Source organism: Hemibagrus wyckioides, linkage group LG18, assembly GCF_019097595.1.
Source record: "Hemibagrus wyckioides isolate EC202008001 linkage group LG18, SWU_Hwy_1.0, whole genome shotgun sequence".
In the NCBI taxonomy this organism is placed as follows: Eukaryota; Metazoa; Chordata; class Actinopteri; order Siluriformes; family Bagridae; genus Hemibagrus; species Hemibagrus wyckioides.
This window is the reverse complement of record NC_080727.1, coordinates 5,693,200-5,720,119: the sequence shown is the minus strand read 5'-3', so window position 1 is coordinate 5,720,119 and position 26,920 is coordinate 5,693,200. Positions and strand designations below refer to the sequence as shown.

The 26,920-nt window shown below is 41.0% G+C and overlaps 1 protein-coding gene across 1 annotated transcript in view; it reads right to left on the bottom strand.

Moving 5' to 3' along the window:
• The window catches only part of sfswap (splicing factor SWAP), a 111,645-nt gene that overhangs the window by 37,945 nt on the left and 46,780 nt on the right, over positions 1 to 26,920 (bottom strand). Inside the window, exons 11-13 of the mRNA XM_058415365.1 lie at positions 23,245 to 23,323; positions 22,705 to 22,938; positions 11,281 to 11,465 (exon numbers count right to left, since the gene is read on the bottom strand). Of these exons, the coding sequence (XP_058271348.1) occupies positions 11,281 to 11,465; positions 22,705 to 22,938; positions 23,245 to 23,323 (498 nt within the window). The remainder of the gene's footprint in view (positions 1 to 11,280; positions 11,466 to 22,704; positions 22,939 to 23,244; positions 23,324 to 26,920) is intronic.

The following is a 26,920-nucleotide window of genomic DNA, read 5'->3' as shown; positions in this document are numbered from 1 at the left end:
ATCCACCGTAAGATCTCTCACCTACCTTTACAAGCGAATCTCTTTACCATTGTTCTAAACCATTGCTTTTATAATTAAAAATAATTTACACTGGAAATGTGACACCGCTTTGATTAACAGCAGCGTCCGCATTCTTTGCCTCATCGCCTGAGGTACAATTAATTTCCTCGGTTCACAAATTGTCGGCTAAATTTCTTGCGATCGATTCATTTTAATTAGCGTGTAAGTGCTCTTCTCCGTTCTGATGATGATTTCAAAGACAAGGATTTTAACAAACCCGTATCTAGCTCTACAAATTGAACCGATTAGGCTTCTGTACATGTAATGACGTAAATCAAGAGAAATGCCTTTAGCTAGCAAAGTGTTTAGAAATCTTTAGACAGACCGTCTAGATCTGCTGCTGCGTTTAAGAAACTGGACGCTTAACCTGTGTGATCTTTACATGTTGACACAAATAAGGTCATAGACTAGCCTGAATAAAAACATTTCAACATTGTTTGGGTAAAACATTCACGTTTCAAAGGACACTACTGCCTGAAGACATTTGGGCTGGGACGCCTCACGTGTTTGCAAGTCGATCTTGATGAGAAAACAGATTCTATACCACAAATTTACACACAGTGCACAAGCACTACATTGAGACGCATATGGTATAACATTCATGTATTTCTCGTCCGAAACGGACACGCAAGTCGGTTTATTACGAGTGTGCTTTACTGCCGAAACCACTCATTAAAAATCTCCGCAGGAAACGGGCACGGAAGAGTCATTCTGCATTTCTATTCAAAGTCCGTAAGACTTGCAACCTCAAACTGACTATACTTTTATATGGTGGCAAAGTAATGCAGGTTGGCATGCTATGACAAGTATGAATATTTCTAATATTGCTAATAAACGGCTGAACATCTGGTCCTGGAAGGCGTACTGAAGTTATAAGTAGCTCTCGCTTTCTTCTGCTGACATCTCGACTTTACGCGTGTTCTCTAATGAGCCTGAATGACTCACAAGCTCCGCCCTAGACTCTAGCTTAGCAGTGGGCGGCGATATGACAAATATACCTTACTGCGATATGTCGACATTTCTATAAAAAAAAAAAAAAGACAGACAAGCAGTAGTAACATTAAGATACATGGCACAACGTCTTCTTCGGAGGATGAGTGGAGATAGGATTGAGATTTTTTTTTTTTTTTAAAGTAAAAATGCCTAAATAAACTCAATATCTACTTAGAAAGCCTTTTTTTAATGCTTAAGCTGCATTAAGTGTTTGCATAGCAGTTCAGATAAAAGCAGTCTGCATTATTAACACCTGGTCATGGGTGTTGCAGGTGCGCTTTCCCTCCCAGCGCTGGGTTCACAAGGCAACTAAGCTTTCTCCTGATAAAACATGCCCACCTCTGATATAAAAGATGAGCTGCTTTTAATCACAAAGTTCTCTCTTTCCACTTAAAAATCTGAACGCTTAACACCAGCTTTAGGTCTGAAAAAGCAGATTTATAATGCTGTGAATCTGTATCTCTGAGCGCGTGTGGGCGTTTGTGTAAAAGTCTGCCAACATACATGCATGTAACGTGAGTACAGTATGAGCAGTAGGAGGCAGTAACGTGAGTACAGTATGAGCAGTAGGAGGCAGTAACGTGAGGACAGTATGTGCAGTAGGAGGCAGTAACGTGAGTACAGTATGAGCAGTAGGAGGCAGTAACGTGAGTACAGTATGTGCAGTAGGAGGCAGTAACGTGAGTACAGTATGTGCAGTAGGAGGCAGTAACGTGAGTACAGTATGTGCAGTAGGAGGCAGTAACGTGAGTACAGTATGTGCAGTAGGAGGCAGTAACGTGAGGACAGTATGTGCAGTAGGAGGCAGTAACGTGAGTACAGTATGAGCAGTAGGAGGCAGTAACGTGAGTACAGTATGTGCAGTAGGAGGCAGTAACGTGAGGACAGTATGTGCAGTAGGAGGCAGTAACGTGAGGACAGTATGTGCAGTAGGAGGCAGTAACGTGAGGACAGTATGTGCAGTAGGAGGCAGTAACGTGAGGACAGTATGAGCAGTAGGAGGCAGTAACGTGAGGACAGTATGTGCAGTAGGAGGCAGTAACGTGAGGACAGTATGTGCAGTAGGAGGCAGTAACGTGAGGACAGTATGTGCAGTAGGAGGCAGTAACGTGAGGACAGTATGTGCAGTAGGAGGCAGTAACGTGAGTACAGTATGAGCAGTTGGAGGCAGTAACGTGAGTACAGTATGTGCAGTAGGAGGCAGTAACGTGAGTACAGTATGAGCAGTAGGAGGCAGTAACGTGAGTACAGTATGTGCAGTAGGAGGCAGTAACGTGAGGACAGTATGAGCAGTAGGAGGCAGTAACGTGAGTACAGTATGAGCAGTAGGAGGCAGTAACGTGAGGACAGTATGAGCAGTTGGAGGCAGTAACGTGAGTACAGTATGAGCAGTAGGAGGCAGTAACGTGAGTACAGTATGAGCAGTTGGAGGCAGTAACGTGAGTACAGTATGTGCAGTAGGAGGCAGTAACGTGAGGACAGTATGAGCAGTAGGAGGCAGTAACGTGAGTACAGTATGAGCAGTAGGAGGCAGTAACGTGAGTACAGTATGAGCAGTAGGAGGCAGTAACGTGAGTACAGTATGAGCAGTAGGAGGCAGTAACGTGAGGACAGTATGAGCAGTAGGAGGCAGTAACGTGAGGACAGTATGAGCAGTAGGAGGCAGTAACGTGAGGACAGTATGTGCAGTAGGAGGCAGTAACGTGAGGACAGTATGAGCAGTAGGAGGCAGTAACGTGAGGACAGTATGAGCAGTAGGAGGCAGTAACGTGAGGACAGTATGTGCAGTAGGAGGCAGTAACGTGAGGACAGTATGTGCAGTAGGAGGCAGTAACGTGAGGACAGTATGTGCAGTAGGAGGCAGTAACGTGAGGACAGTATGAGCAGTAGGAGGCAGTAACGTGAGGACAGTATGAGCAGTAGGAGGCAGTAACGTGAGGACAGTATGAGCAGTAGGAGGCAGTAACGTGAGGACAGTATGAGCAGTAGGAGGCAGTAACGTGAGTACAGTATGAGCAGTAGGAGGCAGTAACGTGAGGACAGTATGTGCAGTAGGAGGCAGTAACGTGAGGACAGTATGTGCAGTAGGAGGCAGTAACGTGAGTACAGTATGTGCAGTAGGAGGCAGTAACGTGAGGACAGTATGAGCAGTAGGAGGCAGTAACGTGAGTACAGTATGAGCAGTAGGAGGCAGTAACGTGAGGACAGTATGTGCAGTAGGAGGCAGTAACGTGAGTACAGTATGAGCAGTAGGAGGCAGTAACGTGAGGACAGTATGAGCAGTAGGAGGCAGTAACGTGAGTACAGTATGTGCAGTAGGAGGCAGTAACGTGAGGACAGTATGTGCAGTAGGAGGCAGTAACGTGAGTACAGTATGAGCAGTAGGAGGCAGTAACGTGAGGACAGTATGAGCAGTAGGAGGCAGTAACGTGAGTACAGTATGAGCAGTAGGAGGCAGTAACCTGAGGACAGTATGAGCAGTAGGAGGCAGTAACGTGAGTACAGTATGTGCAGTAGGAGGCAGTAACGTGAGGACAGTATGTGCAGTAGGAGGCAGTAACGTGAGTACAGTATGAGCAGTTGGAGGCAGTAACGTGAGTACAGTATGTGCAGTAGGAGGCAGTAACGTGAGGACAGTATGAGCAGTAGGAGGCAGTAACGTGAGTACAGTATGAGCAGTAGGAGGCAGTAACGTGAGTACAGTATGAGCAGTAGGAGGCAGTAACGTGAGTACAGTATGTGCAGTAGGAGGCAGTAACGTGAGTACAGTATGTGCAGTAGGAGGCAGTAACGTGAGTACAGTATGAGCAGTAGGAGGCAGTAACGTGAGGACAGTATGAGCAGTAGGAGGCAGTAACGTGAGTACAGTATGTGCAGTAGGAGGCAGTAACGTGAGTACAGTATGTGCAGTAGGAGGCAGTAACGTGAGTACAGTATGAGCAGTAGGAGGCAGTAACGTGAGTACAGTATGAGCAGTAGGAGGCAGTAACGTGAGTACAGTATGAGCAGTAGGAGGCAGTAACGTGAGTACAGTATGAGCAGTAGGAGGCAGTAACGTGAGTACAGTATGAGCAGTAGGAGGCAGTAACGTGAGGACAGTATGAGCAGTAGGAGGCAGTAACGTGAGTACAGTATGAGCAGTAGGAGGCAGTAACGTGAGTACAGTATGAGCAGTAGGAGGCAGTAACGTGAGTACAGTATGTGCAGTAGGAGGCAGTAACGTGAGTACAGTATGAGCAGTAGGAGGCAGTAACGTGAGTACAGTATGTGCAGTAGGAGGCAGTAACGTGAGTACAGTATGAGCAGTAGGAGGCAGTAACGTGAGGACAGTATGAGCAGTAGGAGGCAGTAACGTGAGGACAGTATGAGCAGTAGGAGGCAGTAACGTGAGGACAGTATGAGCAGTAGGAGGCAGTAACGTGAGGACAGTATGAGCAGTAGGAGACAGTAACGTGAGTACAGTATGAGCAGTAGGAGGCAGTAACGTGAGTACAGTATGTGCAGTAGGAGGCAGTAACGTGAGGACAGTATGAGCAGTAGGAGGCAGTAACGTGAGGACAGTATGTGCAGTAGGAGGCAGTAACGTGAGTACAGTATGAGCAGTAGGAGGCAGTAACGTGAGTACAGTATGTGCAGTAGGAGGCAGTAACGTGAGTACAGTATGTGCAGTAGGAGGCAGTAACGTGAGTACAGTATGAGCAGTAGGAGGCAGTAACATGAGGACAGTATGAGCAGTAGGAGGCAGTAACGTGAGTACAGTATGAGCAGTAGGAGGCAGTAACGTGAGGACAGTATGAGCAGTAGGAGGCAGTAACGTGAGGACAGTATGAGCAGTAGGAGGCAGTAACGTGAGTACAGTATGAGCAGTAGGAGGCAGTAACGTGAGGACAGTATGAGCAGTAGGAGGCAGTAACGTGAGTACTTGTAACATGAGTGCATGTTACATAAGTACAGTATGTGCAGTAGGAGGAAGTGTCATATGCACCAAAACAGAAGGGCTACAAAACAATGATGTTAATTATCTTTTTCTATATTTAAAAAATTAAATATGAATCCTACCATAGGAAAAAAGAAGAAACACTTGGATAGACAGAATTTCCATGGGGCTAGAACTAGAACCGTTTCAGTTCCTTAAAAAAAAACTGATACCACTGAATTTTTTTGCAGGCTTTATAAGAATCATTAACTTCTCATTAAATCATTAATTGAATCATTAAATGACAGAACTTCTAAATGTTGTTTTTACTTGTACAGTTTTGAGAAAGAAGCCCTATTGTTTCCTACTAGCGTATGTTTCTAGGGCTTGCAAATGTATTAATGCTCACCTAGATGAACTTGGCCTGTGGAGAAATTAATCAGTGGCAGTAGCGAGTTCCCTTTTTGAAATACAGCATCCTAATTGGATTTTTCTAACAGGCAAATATTATTAATGTTCGCTCGGAGAACTCCGGGCTTGCGAGAGGCTTGCCGCAAGAAAAATCTGTCCGTCAATATTTAGACCGTCTACATTATCATAGGGCAACTTATAAATGCTGAAAAGGTGAAAAGGAGTAGAAACAGTAAAAATCTGCATGACTAGCCAAGCACATCTGTGGCTAAGGGGGTAAAAGTTCCCAACATTACTTACCGGCTTGACCGCTCAGCATTTACACAATGTAATGCAGAGATTTTGGATACGTCAATGTCTCTTCCTTGAGCTAAGCTTACATAGAATTCCTATCCGTGCAACTACTCAGAACTATGAATCTGCCTTAACTGAGGAACTTCAGCTCCCACATAAACCACTGTGAACAAGCTATGAGTCACTTTTAAAAGACCTGTGTGAATTCCCGAGAGGACGCTGAGTAAAAGTACATGGCTTCTCGAATGAGGCAGCTCATGTTTTAATACCGAGCTGCAGAGTGTGAAGAAGCTCCATAAAGGCTAGAGGCTCAATGCCAAGTGTGGTACGACCCTAAAGAACTACACGGTCATTAATCTCTGCGGCGTACGTCATCATTTATTCATACTGTTATTCTGAATAATGACTGTATAAAACTGTTTAGTTACTATTCAGAACAAAAGGCTGCATCCAGCAGGGGTTCTGAAAGGCGGAATGAGAGGAAAAAAATAAAAATCCGCTAAAGGGCATAATCAACTAAAATGTATTGTAACAAGAACCTATGTGGTGCTTGGGAAGGATAGCAAAGCTTGTCTGTTTTCGTTAGAATCAAGAAAGGTTTACATGCAGGGAAGTGGAAAGGATTCAAGTCAAAATATTTAACATCTTTCTTTCTTTTCCAGGAAACCGATGTTGCGTACAGAAGTTTCAAGTTTCTTAATAGTTAACTGATAAATACATACTTTTCTAATATTAGCTACATCCAAAAAAAAAAAAAAAACCTTTATCAAACTTAAAACATTCCCCATTTAACTTGTCACAAATAAAATCAAGAGTCTTTCATATGGGAAGATTAAGAGATTAATAAAGTGAGATCAGGAAAGGGGCGGGGCTTTCAGGCGGTATCAGTTAACATGAGCAAATCAAAACTCCCACAAACCTGTCGATCATTCCACATTTATATGTTGATTGGGTCATAAGCTGCTTTTATGTAGTAGAGAATAAAATGACTATTGTTCCTATGCAAAATGTGCAATGGTTAGCAGATCTGTCTCGACCAATACATCTCATTGTTATTAAGAACTAATAAATTAATCTTGTCGTTTTGGAGGTACAAACGTTTCTGTCTAGTAAAACTGTATTTGCTTTAACCTCAAGTACTACATTAATATAAGCTACGATATTAATGAATTTAGATTTCTGCAATTTCTTTTCAAATTGAATTAACAGAATAGACCCAAGTTCGATAGCTATATCATTAGGTTGTATAACATGCTATACAAGATTATGGGTTACATTAAAGATCATGACTGAACATAAGAAAGTCCATATACATGTTATATGTATATATATATATATAATATACTATACATTACAGCACAGTGGAATTCTTTTCTTCGTATATCCCAGCTGAAGAAGTTGGGGTCAGAGCACAGGGGCAGCTATGACACAGCACCCCTGGAGCAGAGAGGTTTAAGGGCCTTGCTCACTTGCCCAACAGTAGAGTTTGGTGGTGCTGGGGCTTGAACCCCCGATCCTCCCTTTAACAACCCAGAGCCTTAACCACTTAAGCCACCACTGCCCTTTAAACACACAAAACACCTAAAAACATGACATGAGACAGTGATTAGCTGGTATATTTATCCGCACTTGGTTTCACTATTTTAATGTAAAGTGAGTATCATGGTATACAAACACTACAATCACGACATGTCTGTAAATAATGTGCATAGCAGACAGAAATTGTTTGGTAGAAGATTTGTGATTTCAAAGGATTTCTGTGACACTTCACTCACGAGTGTATATATATGTAAAAAAGACACGAGATGTAAACCAAGGGCAGCGTGACAGCCCTTGGTTTTGATACACCTCTGACACGGCTTGCGACGCTTATTAAAATGTAACTGGATAGGATCTTGACAAGTCGTGTTCTGATCAAAATTCTGCAGTTCGTGCTTCCAAGGTGTCAGGATTCAGAGTTTGTAGCAGCAAAAAGATGATAGGAACCACTGTGGATGCTGAAAACATACAGAACATATGTCCTGCGTCTGCCACCTGCATCTCTGATTTGAATCACCGTGACGAGAAACGGTGGAGGAAAACCAAGAAGATTCTAATGAGGGCCGAGCCAGCTGTACTGCCAAACCCCCCCCCTAAAAACCAGTAGAATGATGGTGGTGGCTGAGTGAAAGTGGCAGAGAGACAGCGATGAAGAGAGTGAAATAGCGGTCATGAGTATGTCCTAAAAAAGACGAATCGCTGCGAAGACAAGATTTGCGTCAGACATGCCAAGTAGCCTTGGAGGAAGGCAACATGCTGTGCAATCCACTTAGCGGATAAAACCGGTCAGTGACAATATTTACAGGCAGACAAGCACAAATTCGGAGGTGTATATCACGTAGGAATAAAGCAGAGCTGCAAATCCTCATACGAGTGTGAATTATGTTTGAACGTTGATCCAATGATCAAAAGAACTGCAGAATTTCAGGAAGCACAAATACTTGAGGCTGAAGAACACTGAGAATACTGTTCAGTGCTGGGTGGAGATCACACCTACAAATTCCTTCCTAACAGTAAGGATGTTCTTCAATAAATAAAAATGTTTTTAACAGTGCTGTCATTATATAAGGAACAAAACACTGTACATAACCCAGCAGATTTCTGTCCTATTGTGTATAATTCCGTATTTGTACATTTTTTTGAGATCTCTTCATAGCCCTGATTAATGTTTCAATTATTTTATTACTCACTGGTCAACAATTTAAAGAATATCTTTAAATATTCCCCCCCCCCCAAAAAAAGTGAAACTGAAGCACAAGTTCAACCAAATGATGTGATTTGACGCCTAAGGACTGCAGGAAATAGTTTTAAAGGTGGTGTGGTCCATAAACAAGTTCATATGAGGTGAACCCTAGACCACAGTGCCGTTTCTGGACTGATTTCAGAACTGACCAATGTCGAGAAGCTGTACTATTACGCAACAAAGTGGCCAGTAGGCATTCAAGTGAAGTGGGTGAGGTTGGTGACATGAAAAAAAAAAGAAATGTTGCGGTCTTAGTGGTACGATAGTTTTCCACCCATTACTGTAAAATGTATCTGGTGGTTTTTGTTTGTTCTACTTACTCAATGCTGGCCACCTTTTCTGACCAAAACAGTGACAGAATAACATCCTTGATTTTGTCGCAAATAAACGGCAGATTTTAGTAGTAAGAAAAAGTGGAAAGACTATTTTTCAAATATAGGCTTACATTACATTGTAATCCTTTCCTTTCCATATCCCAGTGTAGGGAGAATGAAGGGTCAGTAAGGATATAGCACCACTGCAGCAGAGAGTGCTAAGGTCCTGGCTCAAAGGCCCGACAGTGGTAACTTGGTAGTTCCGAGGCTTCAACTCCTGACCTTCTGATGCAATTTCTACAAAAGCATTTGCAGGACTACATCCGATTTATGGTCAATCTGGATATTACATCTCATTTTTAGCAGGAAGACATCTGATTTGTGGTTAAGTGGGTGGATTGGCATTCATTCTATTGCTAGCTGTGTAGGTTGTGTGCCCATATTGCAGCCACACACTGCCAAGGAAAACATGGCAGGAGAAGATGGAACTCTCAACGGCCACCCTGTGTCTAGTGATTTGAGCAACGTGAGGAGTGAATGCGGTATAAGAAAACATGTCTTTCTAATAGATTACTGCTATTTATGTAGCACCATATGCAAGTTAGAGCTATGCTAATCGGTGATTAGGAATCTGCAAAAAACAGTTCATTTTAAAGGCAATTTACAGAGTTTTCTGGAGAGTTGGATTCAACTCTGTTAACGGTGTCTGCTTAGCAAAATATATCTTTTTTCTTGTTGTTTTTTCGGCTGCTCCCTGTTCGGGGTTGCCACAGTGGATCATCTGGCCTGTATTTCTGATTTGGCACAGGTATTACGCCGAATGCCCTTCCTGACGCAACCCTCCTAGGTAATGTTCCATTGAATCTTTTGTTCAGTGCTGTATGTTTTGATCATGTTTTTCTCATAATTCCTTTGTGAAACCTTGAAAATAATATTTAGGCATAATTTTGTAGAATACGATGATGAAAGTATAAGATACTTATACGTCCTTGGACAAAACTTGTGATATTCTGAATAATAGCAATATGAACAAAAGTGGGGTGGTGCAGACGTGGACAAATCCACAGCTTGCTACATTTTTGCAACGGGTTTAACGTTTTCTTAGAAAAGGATGACGACTATGACTGAGCCCTTCAGTCTGTATGAATACATTATCTATCTATCTGGTTTACCATTCCTTATTTCAGCGTTAGCTACCATTTTTAGCCTAGTCACTTAGGTTTCCAGGCAACTAAAAAAGCAGCAGCAAAGTGAAGCTTCCACTTAAACAGATGGTTAGCTAATGGAGTTATGATTTGCCAATCACAAGGAGGGTATACGCTTACCAGCCACAACGTTAAAACCACCTGGCTAATACTGGTCCCCTTTGTGCCATTAAAACACCTCAGACCTGTTGAGGCAGGTCCACAAAGACCTTTGAAGGTGTGCTTTGGTATCTGACACCAACACGTTTACAGCAGATTGTTTAAGTTGCTAGGTAGGGCCTCCATGGATCAAGGCTGTTTGCCTGAAACATACCTTGATTGGATTTAGATCTGGGAAACATGACGGCCAAGTCAACACCTTGAACTGTTTGTTCCTCAAAACATTCCTGAGCAATGTGTGCAGTATGGCAGGGAGCATTATCCTGCTGAAGGAGGCCACATCCATATGGAAATACCTTGGCCAAAAAGGGGTAAGGTGTAAGAGTATCTAAGACTTGGGTCCATGCTCTGAGACTGCAGGGCTGCTTATGATTTGCCACTCCACTGAGCATGTTAATACAACACAGTGAAGAGGATCATCATGAAAGTGTCACTGCTGTAGAGTCTTCCTTTTTTAACTTACATATGCACTTTTTCAAACACTCAAGGGACGCCCAAGCTACAAGCTGGAAGAAGAGCAGTGCATTCTCACCATGCAAACCTCACCAGGGAAAATACAGGCTTCTTGTTGCCAAACAAGTTAAGATTAAGAACTCCATCTCAATCCCCGTGGACAAAGCACAAAACTTTGCACTCTCACACTTGTACAAGTGTTAGGAAGTCAGGCAATATGTCAGAGTTCTTAATGTACAGGCTATTTCAAGGTGTAAAACTTCACCCATTGTCTCTTTTTTACTTTGACGCACAGCATCTAAGACTTTTTTTGGTAGGTTCATAAAGAGCCCCAGTGGCATAGAAGAGATGCATTACACCTTTACACATCATTTGCACGGCCAACACAGCAAGTATAATCATTTCCATTGGGGATATATACAGCAGTTCATGACAGATATTACATTTCCCCTGAACCAAGACAGATCAATAAACATTTGAAATCCGTACAGACTATTTGGAAATGTGATTATGGTTTCAGGAGCCTTATTTGCTACAATAACAAATGTAATAAGATAACAAAACCTTAGAAAAGTAGCCAAATTTAAAGCCAAAAATGAATCATGTGGTCATGCATTTTCTTACACATTCTACAATGTTATAAAAACACCACCATGAGGTAGTACCGGTTTACATCAGGATACATAAACATACCTCAGGAGGAACGAAGGGCTCATCAGCTCGTTTGAGCTCAGCTTCAGGACCACGCAGTGTCTGCAGAAAGAGAGCGGCCTTCCGTTTGCGTTCAGCTTGCAGCTGCTTCTCCTTCCACTCTTTGGAGGCCTGAGCCAGCTTCTCACGTGCAGCAGCTGCCAAACGGTCCTCAAGCTTCTGCTTGGCTGTGTTGCAAAAAAAAAGAAATCAGGGTTACACAAGTGCTGGTGATGAGGATTAATTGTGGAATAAAGATGCAGTTTTTGGGTGGGGGGGCTTAGAATGATCAGAGATTTTCGCTTTGTTGTGGTTTTGTTAAAGGAATATTTTAGCATTTTGAAGTATATGCAAATTTACCCCAAAAAGGGATTTCAAACCACATTCAAAAAACAATACAAAATAAGAATAACCTGCATCCTAAAACCTTACTTAGAATGAAAGTCAGTTGTTTTAGGGGGACGTTTACAACATGGAAAATGTACTGATATCCTTAAAAGCAAATTACGCATGCCAGACTTCTAAATGTGTCTAGAGTGCATGGTATTTTCCATCATTAAACATGGCCAAACCCTTCCTAGCTTTACTGTAAGAGCCAAGAATGTTTGCAGCCCAACATTTTCCTCACTGCGAACTGCTTCAAATAAAATAACTGGATGCAGTCAACGTTTTTTCTTAAATGACTGTCTACATCTTACTCTGACCTCCACTCCTGTGTTGGCTCAGTCCCGTGTACTCTCAAGATAGGGCTACAACAACTCCAGGTATGTCTAACCACACCCCTGCAGCTGATCCAGAATCTCCCCAAGTTCTCCCAGTGGTACACCATCTAGCTAAAAGTATGCACTCACTTGATCATAATATCTAAATGACAACATTGGTGCCACTGGACAACTTGGAGGTGCCTGACTGTATAGTTTAGCATTAAAAATCCATGAAAAAATTCATTGAAACTAAGGGTCCCAACCCAGTTGAAGCATGACAATGCCTCTGTGCACAAAGTGGGGTCCATGAAGTCCTGACCTCAACCCCACTGAATACCTTTGGAATAAATTGGAATATTATTATACCTGGAAAGCATACATTGGAGCAATGGTCAAATACCCACAAACGTTTGGCCATATTGTGAATGCTTTCTTCACTGGTTCCCTGTAATTCCCTGCATCCTTGAAAGGAAGATGCTTCATGACTCTCCTCTGAACTGGAACCAAGATGGTTTAATAAAGCTTTAGTTGTTTTGGGGCTGTTTTGTTGCTGGGGGTTTGGAGGCTGTATTGAAGACTGATGGCATCATGAATTCTGCCAAATTCCAGTGTATTTCAGCCTAAAACCAGATAACCTCTGCCTCAAGGTTCAGACTTGTTTAAAGAAACAAAATCAATAATTTGCAATGAGCCCTTCTGTCTCCAGATTTGAACCCTACCGATAAGATGTGGTCTGAATTGAAGAGGAGGGTCCATGTGCACAAACCTCAGACTATAAAGTAGCTTAAAATATTAAGTAGTTCTGCATGGAGGTGTGGAGCATCGACGAGTATATCCAACCTTGTTAGGCATTACAGGTCAGAGATTCAGTGCTGTTATTCTTTCCTGGGAAGGCAAGACTATGTTAATTTAAGAGTGCTGATTATTTCTTAAAAACATTCATAGTCCTAGAGCCTGAATTACAGTGATGAGATGACGGCAAGGTGACGGATTTTTCCTGCTTGCTTTTGCATTCTCTGTTCATGTAGATCAGGTACTGAAGGCAGACTACAGCAACTTATGTTCTTACCTGCCTTGGGAGATATATGCACCAAGACAGGTGAGGTCACAGCTGACACAAGGGATACTTTCAATCTGACTGGTGAATAAAGTCACATATAAGTGACTGAAACAGGGTGCATTTTGTTGTGTAAGGTAGTTCCTGCTACACTGGGATGCTAATTGGTTCACTCACTAATGGTACTTTGTCTAACTGCCATGAAGCCATGTTGAGTAGTGAGGAATTTCAGTATTGCTGAAATCTTCTATTTCACAAGTAGCTTTTGTCTAATTATGAGTTTCTGCGAGTGAGATAATGTAATTCTCAGTGCTGCAGTGTTAATTTCCCATATGGTGCTCGAAACTACCAGTAACTGCAATTGTTCACTTACATTAAAACATTAACAGATGTTACAACTAGGCTAATGCGAGAATTATACGCATCACTCGACTGTATCAGTGTATTAGTAACAGCATGGGTAAGACAGATTCATGGTCACCCCACATCCTTCTCTGGCTTTATTAACAAGAGAAGAGCTAATATAGTAGACCCCTGAATGGGTCTTTAAAAGCTGGCCACCTAAGCAAATACAAGCTGGAGGTGGAGGTTAAATTTCTAAATTGAGTTGAAGTTTAACAGCTCAATTTAGCTTGAGAGGATAGGGCATTTGTTCTCCAGTATATTTCTTGAAAATTGAGAGAAAACAAGTGATTACACAAGGACGGCAAAACACTGTGCTTATCCTCTGGGCTAAGAATAGGCCTCCAACCATACGGCATTATATGAAACACAGTGGGAACAATATAGGTGAGCAAAAACACTCAGCTCTCACACATGCAGCTGAATATAAGAACAGAAGAAGGAAGGTTTGGAGAAACAGACAGGGGTGGCCAGAAATCAAGAAGAATGACTCGTATCAGACATTCCACTATCAGGGCCAGTCTTTAAAAAACAGCCTATTTTGTCTTTACCATCAGTCGGTGGTAGAAGTGTTCGACGTTACTTCAAGTTTGATGACTTTTTCATGCTGCACCTTGAATATTTACATAAAAGTAAATGACACACAAGTAGTTGCCTCACCAATAACAAGCAAATTGTGTCCAGCATATTGCCATTAATATGTTCAAACCTTTGCTTCTTTCCACTAAGGTAAGATAAGGCTTTCCACTAGATATCGGTACATGGCTGTTAGGATTTGTGCTCATTTATCCATCAGAGCTTTAGTGAGGTCAGGCAGTGGGGTAGAGGTCAGGGCTCTGTACAGGCCACTCATTTTCTTCCACAGTTTATTTTATTTTTACTTAACCTTTATTTAACCAAGAAGTCCCTTGAGATGAAATCTTTTTTCGAGAGAGACCTGGACCAAAAAAGGCACAGCATCACTGAATAAAAATCAGATCAGCCTCGGCAAACCATGTCTTTATGAATCTTGCTTGGTACACAGGGGCATAATCATGTTGGAACAGGTCTGAAGCCCTTGGTGCCATTCCGTTAAAGAAAAAAACAATATGCAATGGCATACAAAGACATTCAAGACAATTGTGTGCTTCCAAAATTTGACAAAAACCTGTCATGTATGGGATGGAAATGATGGTCAGCTATCCTCATATTTTTGACCATATAGTGCATGTAATGTAATTAAATGTAATGCTTTTTTTCTTTAATAAAGATTATAGCCATATTTGAAAAATATTCATCTGCAGTGAATCTTAGCTCACAGTAAAACATCAGCCAACTTTTGATAGAGGGCACAGAAACATTACATCATCGCTTTTTAGCCTAGCCAATTACGCTTCTGGGCAACTAAAACTTGGGACTAGGAAGCGTACTGGAGCTGTGACTTGACTGGTGGACTGGCTAAAAACAAATGGACGATAAACTGAGAAGAAATTACAATGCATGCAATCTCGTGTATTTTCAGCAAACGTTAATTTAGAACGTCAGAAGATATTTTAAGCGGTTTCAAAGGTAAAATATTAGGATTAAATTCACTAGAAAAGAAAGTCTGAGAGAAACTATGACGCTGCCGAAGCTCCTGAAGATTTTGGGGGACGGCAGGGGAGCAATTCCAGCTGGAGACATTAATCAGGATGCCTGTGTGACGGTTTGATCAATTGAATGGTCAGACTATTTTTACTTCCGAGTGTATGTCCTGGCTCGGCTCGCGTGGTACCTGGGTAAGAAGGGTAACCGAATTCAGCACAGGTACTTAAGCACTGCATGGCTTGTTTGGCGGTGGAATAAAAAACAGCATTAATGACCATGAGTAATTTGTTCTTTGGAAAAGGTGCTATATAGCCTGGAGATCGGATGACCTTTACAAATGAGCTGAGACAAAAGAGAACCATTTACTCCTCGTGTTCAGAAGGATATAAAAGTGTGCACATGATATATTTACGGGCGGAGACATGTACATGTACATAGTAAAGTGCAAATTGTTTCGCAAGCCGAGTTAGAGCAGTATCAGAGCCGAACAAAAATAATAAAAGGACGGTTTTTTTTGGAAGATGCCAGACTATGGTACACTCTGTCTTCATTTAAGATTCCTAGTTTCTGTCAACTTGCTCCATTTTTAGCCCAGCAAAATCCTTTATTAAATATATAACAGACTATTTAATGTGACTTATGCTCCTTGGTCCTTAAAGCAAGTGGATGTAGCCCGATATATGCAGTGGCAGGATTCAGACTACAGACTTATGTCTAATATTTGAACCAAAGCTAGATCCCTAAAGGCACAGACATAAAAATGATCACACATATAACACGCGTCAAGAAAAACTGACAAGGGGGGTCTGCCAAATGCAAGTTTTAAAATATATAGGGCACATATATTTGTCCTGCTATGCTCACAAAATGTTATAAAGTTAGAAAGCCAAGGTCAGAGTTTAGGGATGCAAATTCAAAAGTTATGTTGTTACCTAGGCAGGGAAAGTTATGCATATTCAGAGGAGGGTTAAGAACCGGCTTAAATAAGTTTCCTGGACTTCCCAATCAGTTTATGCAAATTAAATTTGCAGGCTTCCAATTCAGATTATGCAAATGTTTTCCGTCTTTCAGTTGCCAGGTTTTTCTTGACCAGAGTTTCTGAGATTGTCTAGACTACCACATTTAAGCACAGGCACTTGTCTTGGTCTGAGAGTAAACGCTGACGAAGTAGCAGATCGTCCTTTTTTGCGATCACGTGTAGTATGATCTCGTATAATAGCAAGAATCCGCGTAAAAATAAACCAATAATCAATGATATATGGCAATGGCAAACATTCAAATAAACTACCAATAGCAGTCAATTATTAAATTATTGTTGTCATGAGCTGCAAAATTGAGGTGATGAGCTCGTAATGTATGAACAAAGATCAAACTAGGAATTCTCTACTATGAATTTAATAGTTTGATCTGTTTTTCTATAAGAAAACACATCCAAAGAACCAGCTGACCAAACATTCATTCTTTTCTGAGCTTATTTACAGCCCACAGCGTGAATTTCAGACTTACAATTTGGTTACATGTCTGCAGTTGAGTCTGAAACCTGAATAACGCACTACTCAAGTGTATCTCAGCTCTGAATATACAGTAGTACCTCGGTCCTCGACCACCCCCGTGTTCGAATTTTCGGGATTCCATTAGAATTTTCGAGTCAATTTGACCTCGGTGTAGGAAAATATTTTCAGTGTATGACTCGACTGCCAGGAACGCCGGTTCTTGTTTCATACAGGATTGCAAGAAATATTGAATAACGAATTTTCATTTATGCGGGGCTCAGCCTCCATAGAGGGTATAATAGTATAAATAAATGAATAAATGAATGAATAAATAAAATAAAATAAACGTTTACTAACAGGGTAAGATGGTAAACTTATTGCAGCATTCCACTGTATTGCATAGATGTGTATAACATTTGAGTACTGAACAAGCCAAATTCGAGTCTTCCTGATCTCACACACACACACACACACACGTCCTCTGATCCTCGCTCTGCGACGCCGCGGTTTGCGGATTGAAGAACGCGGTGAAAGACGGGGAGGAGCCGAAGTCTGCCGCCGTTTTCATATGAAATTTAAAGGGGACCGAGGCAATCACCAATTTGTGTACAGTTTACGGAGAATCGCAGAATTTTCAGGGGGGGCTGAGTAGAAATGTTAAAGCCCCCCAAAAACGGCCTAGCGACGCCAATGCCACACGCTTTCCATGCGGCGTAACCTGGCGTAGACAATAGAGATGAAGCATTTTATGTGGGTCATCTGGTCTGAAAGCAGCCTCCGTGAGTGCTTGTGTTATAACCCCACGCTATCTTTTTTGGTATAATTTCAGTAGCCACGTCTCCGATAAAGGGGAAATCAGGCATCATTGTTGCCAAGAGGAAAGTTGTGAGATCAACCATCGAGCTGAAACAGATTAATTAGTTTTACATTATTTCCTATGGGGAAAAATAATTCGGTTTTCGACCAAATCGACATTCGACCAGACTTTTGGAACGAATTAAGGTGGAACGCCGAGGTGCCACTGTAGTCCTGAGAGAAGTACACACCCTTGCTGCGTGTTTGGGAAGTAAAAAGGCAAAAGCTCATAAGAGAGACAAGAGAACGGAAAAGGGTTCTTGGCTCAATCCAGGCACTGGTAATCACACCATGGTTCTGTGATCCTTTCACAGCACATTGATACAGATTAGGGAGCTTCAGGCCAATCGATAGCCCCTCAGAGTATCCCAGCATGCCGCTGACTGAACTCTCTGCTGTGCTGTCATCTATTCCACTTCCCCCAAGCTGTAGTCAGTCACTGCATGAAGTCCATTTTTTTTTTTTTTTGCTAATTGAACAATCATTTCTCTAGCTAACAGCTCACAGGCTGAACCACTGGAATGCCCTGAAATCTGTTAAGGTCAAAATGACCTGTCCTACTGAAAGAAACACTGAGAAATAGAGACAAACAATGTTATGAAACACAATAACAATCTAAAATATAACTAGAGAAAGAAAAACAGAGAGAGGTTCCTTTAACTTAAGTTTTCCAAAGAAGTGCAGGAAAATAAGATATCAGAAACAAGGGGTTTTATATAACCACACCGATGAAATGCACTGAGAAGTGAAGTGAAAAATATTGATTATCTCGTTAAAACTCAGGCACCTATACAGGGGTTCGATATATTAGGCAGCAAGCATATTAGGTAGCAAACAAACATAGTTTTGAAGCTGATGTGTTGGAAACTGGAAAAATTGGCATGCTATAAAGATCTGAGCGACTTTGATTGTCCAGGGTCAATTATCCCTGAACGACCAGGGTCAAACTGTGATGGCTAGAAGCCAAGAAGAGTCAGAGCATTGGAGCAATGGAAGTGTCGATTACCTGGGGAAGAGATGGCACCAGGATGCACTATGGGACGAAGGCAAGCCGGAGGAGGCACTGCAAAACCTTGAGTACTGGTCATGTGGATTTGACCTCGACACATACCACCTACCTAAACGTTGCTATACCCCTTCATAGTAACAGCATGGCAGTGGACTCTCAGCAGAAACACAGTGCTAAACCTCAGGAATGGTTTGAGTTAGGGTGACAAAAGGTGTTGACTTAGCTTCTGAATTCCCAAGATCTCTATCTGACTGAGCATCTGCTGGCTGTGCTCAACAAACAAGTGTGACCTATAGAATCCCCACCACACAAATGATCTCTAGAAACCCTACCTCACAACTCTGCTGCCACGTGTTGGTGCCCTAACCACAGCACACCTTCAAAGGTCTTGTGGAGTCCATGCTTCGACAGGTCAGAGCTGTCTTATTTTCTTAAAATCATTTCAAAAGGAACAGATAAATCTGTCCAATTATTTCCAATCTGGCTTTATTTTGTTTGTCATGTGGAGTTGAGAGGCTCCCAGCTGTTCCGTTTTACAGTGTGATTGAAAGCCATGGCAAATTTATGCTTGATGGATTTGCATTGACGTAAAGGGCCGTCATCAAAACAGTATAATCACAGCTGTAATCATGGCTATGGTAATATTTCTAACTACTCTCTGATCACAGGCCCCATTCACATGACACCTCAGGTGGAGAGCATAAAGTAACCACTATTATCAACTAATTAGCTGAATGTTAGAACGTCCTGGATGTCAATCCAGTTTAGAATCTTCGGAAAGACTTGAATATAGTCTGTCCAATCTGACAGAGCCAAGAGGAATGGTCAGAAATATCAGGATCCAAATGGGCAAAGGTGACAGAGACGTATGTATCGCCTCTAGAGAAAATTTGCTACAGTAACCGAAGCCAAACGTGGATTCATCATATATTGAGTCACACAGTTGAACACTTTTGCAACTAACAAGTACCTACTTCTTTCTTTATTTGCCCTTTGTTTCCGAATGTAAACATTTTTTTGCACCTTTAAATGTCTGATATGTGGAAAAATCCCAACTTAACCAATTATTTCACTTAAAGGTTAATCACATATGAAAATGATTTCAGTAACCATCACTCTCTCATATCTCATTTCCTTGTTTACACACACACACACACACACACACACGCCCACACTGTATCTAAATATGAATGAAATATATTGGATATTTGAAAATTTACTATATTTCTCAAGAGTACCGAATATAAGAAAGGTTAAAAGGCCTCGTTCGTTATGGAGAAATTGGCGGTGAGGCACGCTGTGCATTACACTGTGACCTACATGAGCTCATGAGGGAATATGATCCCAGAGTAAATTGGCATGAATGATGAGCACAGCTCATTCTGCAGTGAGGAAGCGTACATGGACATGTCTTTCTCTTCCCTTAACCTGGAGACAGGCTTGCACTTAATTACACAGGATGGACATGAATCACTAGCCCGCCAATGGTCAGATTGCATTACAAGCTTGCTCTTTGACATTTTATTTAATGCGTTGTCAGTCATGGGAACATGACAGGAAGCAGTTCAGCATCTCAAATGAGAGTCTGCTTAATATACATTACACAGCTCATACATCTTCTCGATATCTTTCTTAACCCTAGGTGATCAATTTATTCGACATATTTTTTTGATGTAGTCTATATTAGGGATGAATTTATAATAGTGTACTAACTGTACTCATTAACTTATACACAATGCTCTAGTACCAACATAAGCCAATGTAATGAAGAAACGCCAGCGAATTGGACTAGACTGCAAATTGCTCTGTGAAAAGTGTCGTCCTACAATACAATAAAACTGAAAACTGGTTATTTAAGCTATTTTGAGTGCGTCATTATGGCCAACCTGAGAATGCAGTTCAGTTCAGCGAGCACTGAACACCAAGACATAAATGCTTTCATAGATCTACACTTTACTCAAGTGCATTCACTTTCACTGCGTCTTTCACTCATTTTTAATGAGCATGCTCGCTGATGCTGTGCTCTTGATTAAAGATGCTGCTTAAATAGCATCGTTCTAAACATAAAACGAAGCATGAGGAGTTCATTATTTCTAGCAACACGTGGCAGCTTCTGATATAAAAAAAAAAAAAGGGCTGGATAAAATGTACTGTGAAGCCCTTGATCGCTTAATATCAAGTTGGTTTGTCATGTATCAGTATCGATGAGCACCAAAAAACTAAAAACACTTGACTGGATTGGCTCTTGAGAGAGAGAGAGAGAGAGAGAGAGATGAAAATACCTCTAGTGCAATCGAATTAAGGGCAGTTTCCAGCTGGTCCTAGCTCAACATGCAAGTCATTTTCCTAGAACAGTAATTCATAACCGAGAGCAAGATTATGCTCGACAACCTACCTAAACCTTTTCAGCATCTTTCTGAGAAAAAGCACTGTCTGTGATTAAAGAAATGAGGTGAAGCTCATACAACTTTTTGGTCAGAATATAAAAAATACATAAAAAATAGAACGCCAGAAATCACACGTGAATGAAAAGTGTGCTTTTGGGTATTCATCAAAAAGAAATCAGGCATTGTAGAATTAAAAAAAGGGGTCAAGTCCTGGAGAGCTATTAGGCCGACAGCACCATGTTGCATCATTCATTTCTTGCTTCCAGACGCTTCAATTCAACACGGAGACTATACTGCTGGGTTAGACATGTTCAGTACAGTTTTCACTGATCGCTGATGTTTGCGTGCATAACAAAATTCATTTCCGATTTCCTTCTTCCACATAAATTGTCTGGAGCCCAAGAATACAGGGCAGGTTAAGAGACTTGTGATGTATGTCTCGCCTGAAGATCCATTTTTCTACACAAAGTGAACAACAGACTCGAAAAGTACGCCCATGAAGCAGACTAAAACTGATTTCTTTTAATGATGTGTGCCTTTCCTGAGTTGTTCTTTTATATAATACACTAGAGGTTGGGGGGGGGAGCTCATTGAATTTACTTAATAAACTCAAAATCAATATCTCCTCAGGTAATATAAGCTAGCAAGCGAGTACTGTAGACGTACAGAGAGCTTTGTATTGAAGGATACAACACTGCGTATGAGAATAATCGTACTAATTAATGTCAGAGATTTGGAATACTTAGATTTATACTGATATTAATAGCTGAGCAGTAAATGCAATAAAATTTGAGACAGATGTCTTTTCTGTTGGTAATCTTTATCGTACTAAGTTCTGTACTTATGTAATGCTTTAGAAATTGAGTGGGAAGCTCTTTCTGATTTTTCTTTTTTAAATAAGTAAATGAACTTTTCCTTGAGTAAAGAACACAATTTTTTTTCCCCCTAACCATTTCGCTGCAGGTATAAGAATTCTTCTTTGTAAGTTACAGGACTGTATGTGTGAGGATTCCTCTAGATAAAAGGTGTAATTTGTGGCACTCATCTGCATTTGATTGTGCAGTTTACACACCATTATGTCAACAGATTAGAGGAAAATGTGTTGGTTAATGTGCAATGTGTGTCAGACAACTGTGGAGCGGGAGCAGTTTAGCAATTTAGCGATTCCAAACACCTGGCCTCCCAGATACACAAAACTGAAAATGCATCAAAAATAATACTTAGTTTAACATGTCCATTAAGGGGACATTTTGCAGCCGAAATGCTGTACTTCTCAGCTCGGGCTTCTTAGCGGATGCAAAAATAAATAAATAAATAAATAAAACCCATACTACCTCAATCATTTCTTACTGGAATTGGTTTTCAAAATGCACTTTTGTTCCATTTCTGCACCTTTTGTAGCTGCCCCTGCTTGCCAGGTTGCCAGGTATATGTTTCAAAAGCAATTCAATACTTACAATATATCCCTCAAAATCACAAACAATGGACAAAATACAACATTCATGCTGTATATTGCTGAAAATTTATAATATTTAAAAGGTGCCATCTCACAATAGCAGCAGTGCCAATACTGCTAAAAAAGAAAATCCTAACAAGCAGTGTAATGATGTATTTTGTTGGCTTCTTTTTTTTATAGTCCCACTTGTTTTTTATTGGCTCACGCAAAAAAGGCAGGTCAAACTTTACCACTGGCGCAAAGTGAAAGTAATGTCCATCCACCTTGCCCTCAACTCTGACCCATGTCCTAGTCAGTGCTGATAAATAATGCTACCATCACCGTGCTTCTATGTGGTTATGAGCAGCAGTTACACAGATTTAGCAGGCTGTTTACTTGACTGAAACGGCATAAAATGGGACACAAATGGCAGTGAGGAGCCAAAAATCTGCAGGACACTGCAATACATTTTAAAATGCCTATAGTACCAACCAAGTGTGTGTGTGTGTGTTATCCTACCTTGCTTGGCCTCCAACTCTTCCTGTGAAAGAGTAGGCTTTTTCTCCTCAGGTTGTGGAGGAGGAGCCTCACTTTGTTGCTCCACTCCAGCCACACTCTGCTCCGCCCCCGCCTGCTCTTCCTCTCTCCCCCTGTCCTCGTCGGAGTCGTCGTCCAGACGCACACGGTTCTTTTCCAGAGGCAGCAAGTCATTCTCTTTGGACTTTATCGCAAAGCAGATGGGTGCAAAAGATGCTGGGAAAACAAGACCAGGAGAAGTGAATTCCGATCTGTTCCACTTAGTTACAGCCATTAACCTTCCCCTTGGGGCCGGAAATACGGCTAGCACTGATGGTCAATAGGGTTAAAGACAGGATCATTACGGGCTAGTCACACACAGAATGCTGCTCGCCTCACCACTTCACCACTCTGTGGAACTTTCAGGACAACAATGATTAAAAAGACTAATTGCAGAAGTGCATTTTTTTTTTTTCTAATTCAATTCTGAATAGTGGTTTGGTCCCAGGGGCCAAGTCCACAGAGGCTATGTCCCATACTTACCTTTAATTAGTTTGCCCTCATTAGACTCTTTTTCAGAGGAACAGTTTGCAGCGCTGCCACTCTTATGGACTGCAGAGCCCTGAAAGAAAACCAGAGAGACAAGAGTCATGCACTCCATCTGCAAAATAATCACACGGCGCAAATAATAGCCAAGTCTGCTGGATAGAAAGGAAGTGAAGAAAACCCTGTGACTAATCTAAAAGATTCAGGTTTAATGCTCCTTTCGTAAGTCAGCAATATCACACCAGCTAGGGTGAGGATCTACAGAATATCGGGAATTATTAATATTTTATTCGGCGTAGCCAAGTCTGTGTGCAGTGTCTAATCACAGCCGTGACGGTATAAAGTATAACTGCATGTGCCATATATTAAACATCAGCTCTTTAGACCTGAAATTAATATTGAGTAACTGACATTTCCTACACAATCTGGCCAATATTTCGGGGTATTTTTGCTCGACTAGCAGAAACGGATCCAGAAGATGCTACTCTCAGGTTAAAGCCCGTCAGCTCACATCCTGTTAAAAGGTGCTCCTGATAAAAATCGACTTCCCTTCTTCCTCTTTTCTTCATCTTCATCTAAAAGCTTTTACAGTTTAAGACAAAATTACCATCATGTTTGCTGATGATGTCACTGATGTCACCGGTTCGAACTAGGAAGTGGAATTTTAATTACAGACACAAACACAAAAAGGCCCGGTGCGGTTCGACTAAATACAAGAGCTTTTGGAACTAATAAAAATAGCGGATCAAAACTAACTGCTGGTTATTTTTCAGTGTTACACCACGGTCAGTTCAGGAATGTGTTAGCAGTAAAAGTAAGGATTTGCTTAGAAACTGAAGAATTACAGTAAAAAAAGGCAGATTTAAGCAGAACTGCACTCCATTACAGCAAAAATCCTTGATCTCTTCTGGCATCTGGTATACAGCACTGTCATGACTGAGATACTGCACACCGACGGATAAAGCACAAATGTGAAAAGCCTTGATAGACCATCCATAAATAAATAAATAAATAAATAAATAAATAAAATCTGTTTGTGTTTGGTGGGATCAATAGAAATGTATACTGAGACGAAACAAAGCTTTTATTAATTACTTTTACATAACAGAGTTTCCTTTGACATCTACGCATATTTGATTTTTGCCTAAGCAACACACACACACACACACACATCAATCGGTCCACTATTGGCTATTTACACTGTGGTTTCTCGGAGCTGATCGGTCAGACAGTGTTGATAAATTTTCTATAACAGCAGCTTTGATGATAGCTCTGTTTTCTGTACGGAGTTTGTTTAGTATTTTATGCTGGCGTCTGTAATAGTTAGAGAGAAAGTTTTCAGACACAACAAAGACTTCAGGACAGAGGAGTTTTGTCTTAATAACTTCCAAAAAAAAAAAAAAAAAAAAGGAAGAAGCAAGGCCGCTGCGGGAACGACTTTTTATAGCTGCTATAATTCTAGTAATAAAAGGACCTGAGTTGTTTCATGGAAGTTCTACAACATAAAAGTAGCTATAACTCAATAAAAAAAGGGACATGTGATATTCTGTCTTTTAATTATCAGAATATTTTTAATTGGTTCGGTAATGGCTGTGATGGAAGCGGCGGGACGTTCTGTTTTTAGCAGGTTAATCGGCTTGGGGTCGTAACAGTAACTCCGCTTTGATTGTTTTCCCAAAACAGCGTGTCGTGTGATGCTTTATTCCGAACCTTAGATGACCCCAATGTGTGTACCATAGCTGCGCTCAGAGGATCACGAGCTATTGAAGATAACGTGTGTGAAATCACGGTGATAAATTATGTGAATTATGTGACAGCCGCTTAGAGGTGACCTGACCGTCTCCAAAACCACCTAGCTATAAGATCGATATGATGGAAGTCTATTGTGGAGCCTTAGAATTAAGCCAAGTGCTAAGGTGGTCGTTTATTTCCTGACTGCTTTGTTGATACAGCCACACATTCTCCACACATCACCACCACTAGATTAGTTTCTAACCCAGATTCCAGACATAGAATGTAGTGTAGTAACACTTTTCCACTGCACACCGCAGCACAGCAGGGATCTTTAATTGACCCTGATCCTGCCAAGCGAGCAGCATGGAAGCTACGTTCCTATGATATACGGTTAACCTTCCAGCCCAAGCAGCATAGACGACATGTAGATGGGATTTTTTCGGGTTCCTATAAGAGACTGGTTCCTCACAGAATCCTTAAAGGAGCTTTTCCTTGCCATTGTCACCACTGGCTTGCACAATAGGGATCTAAACCTACATCTGGATTTCTGTAAAGCTGCTTTTGACTTTTATTATAAAAGCACTACACTGCTGGTGTATAATCTTATCTGGAAAGGGCTGGTGTGGGTGAAGGTTCTCATTCCAACCGAGCAGAAGCTACACCTGAGTCTATTGAAAGCCAAGATCAACTGGTGGAATCAGATGTGACTCCTGCTTGATTGGAATGAAAACCTGCATTCACACCGGCCCTTTTGTGAATATAACTGGACACCCCTGTAGTACTGAAGCTGAACTGAATAAAAGTGCAAAAACATTTTTTTCTAATGGATTTCTGGTGGTAACATCACAATTCTATCATACAATCAGATTTCCATTTTTGTTTTTAATTTATGCAATTTTTCTTTCATATACAATGCTTCAAATGGCTAACCCATGCATTGAAGATAGCATACTCTATTACGGATAATTAGCTAGTTAAGTACTTTAATAGAGTCTCAGGGAAAACAAATACGTTTGTGATGATAATCTAACACGGTTTCTCCTGTAGCAGGTTGTATTTGCGACCTCAATAAGAGAAAACTCATTCAGCTAGGATGATGTGGTGGTCTGTTTATGCATCGTACTTAATAGATATAATAGTAGGCTAGCTAGTGTCTTTAAAAAAAAAATTGTACAAAAACATAGCTACCTCTAAAAACAGACCTTTTGCAAAATTAAAAAAAAAAAAGAAGATCCACTGGGTGACCACAAAGAAACAAACAATAAATAAAATAAAACAAAAATTGCCCAGACAAACAAAAGCCTGGATGCCTAGGCTTCTTACTTTCCCAGCGGTGTTGCACAAAGAAAATGAAATATTATACAGTAGACTCAGCATGTTAACAAAAAAAAATAATAAAGAAGCTTGGTGTGTGGATTAAACCATACTACATGTCTATCCAACAATATCCATCCTTTAGAAACGATTTGCTATTAAATGGCCTTACAAATGTTCCATTGTATTGGCACCAATTGTTCCAACCACTGTATAAATCATACCCTTGTTCTGAGCCGTCTGTGACAAAGGGCTACAAAGGTATTACACAATAATTCAGAAAGAAAGACATGCACAAGGTCGTTTAACCGTACGCTTAATAAGAACCGGGCATAAATGTCAAACGGCAATTATCTTAGGTGGCACAAAATCGTGAATTGTACATCCAGTGTATGTCCAATGCACAAGGGCAAAGAAAAGAGAGAGATATATACAGAGTAGGAGGTAGGAGAGCATGAGTCAGAATAGTAGCAGCAAAGTTATATCACTAATTGAAATTTTTCAATATTTTACCCTTCCGAGGATTCGGCACAGGAGTGAGTAACGCAAAGGATCACGAGGCCGTTAACCTGCCTAGAAAGAGGCGGATGTACAGAAGATTATATCTAACAACTGAAATGGTGAG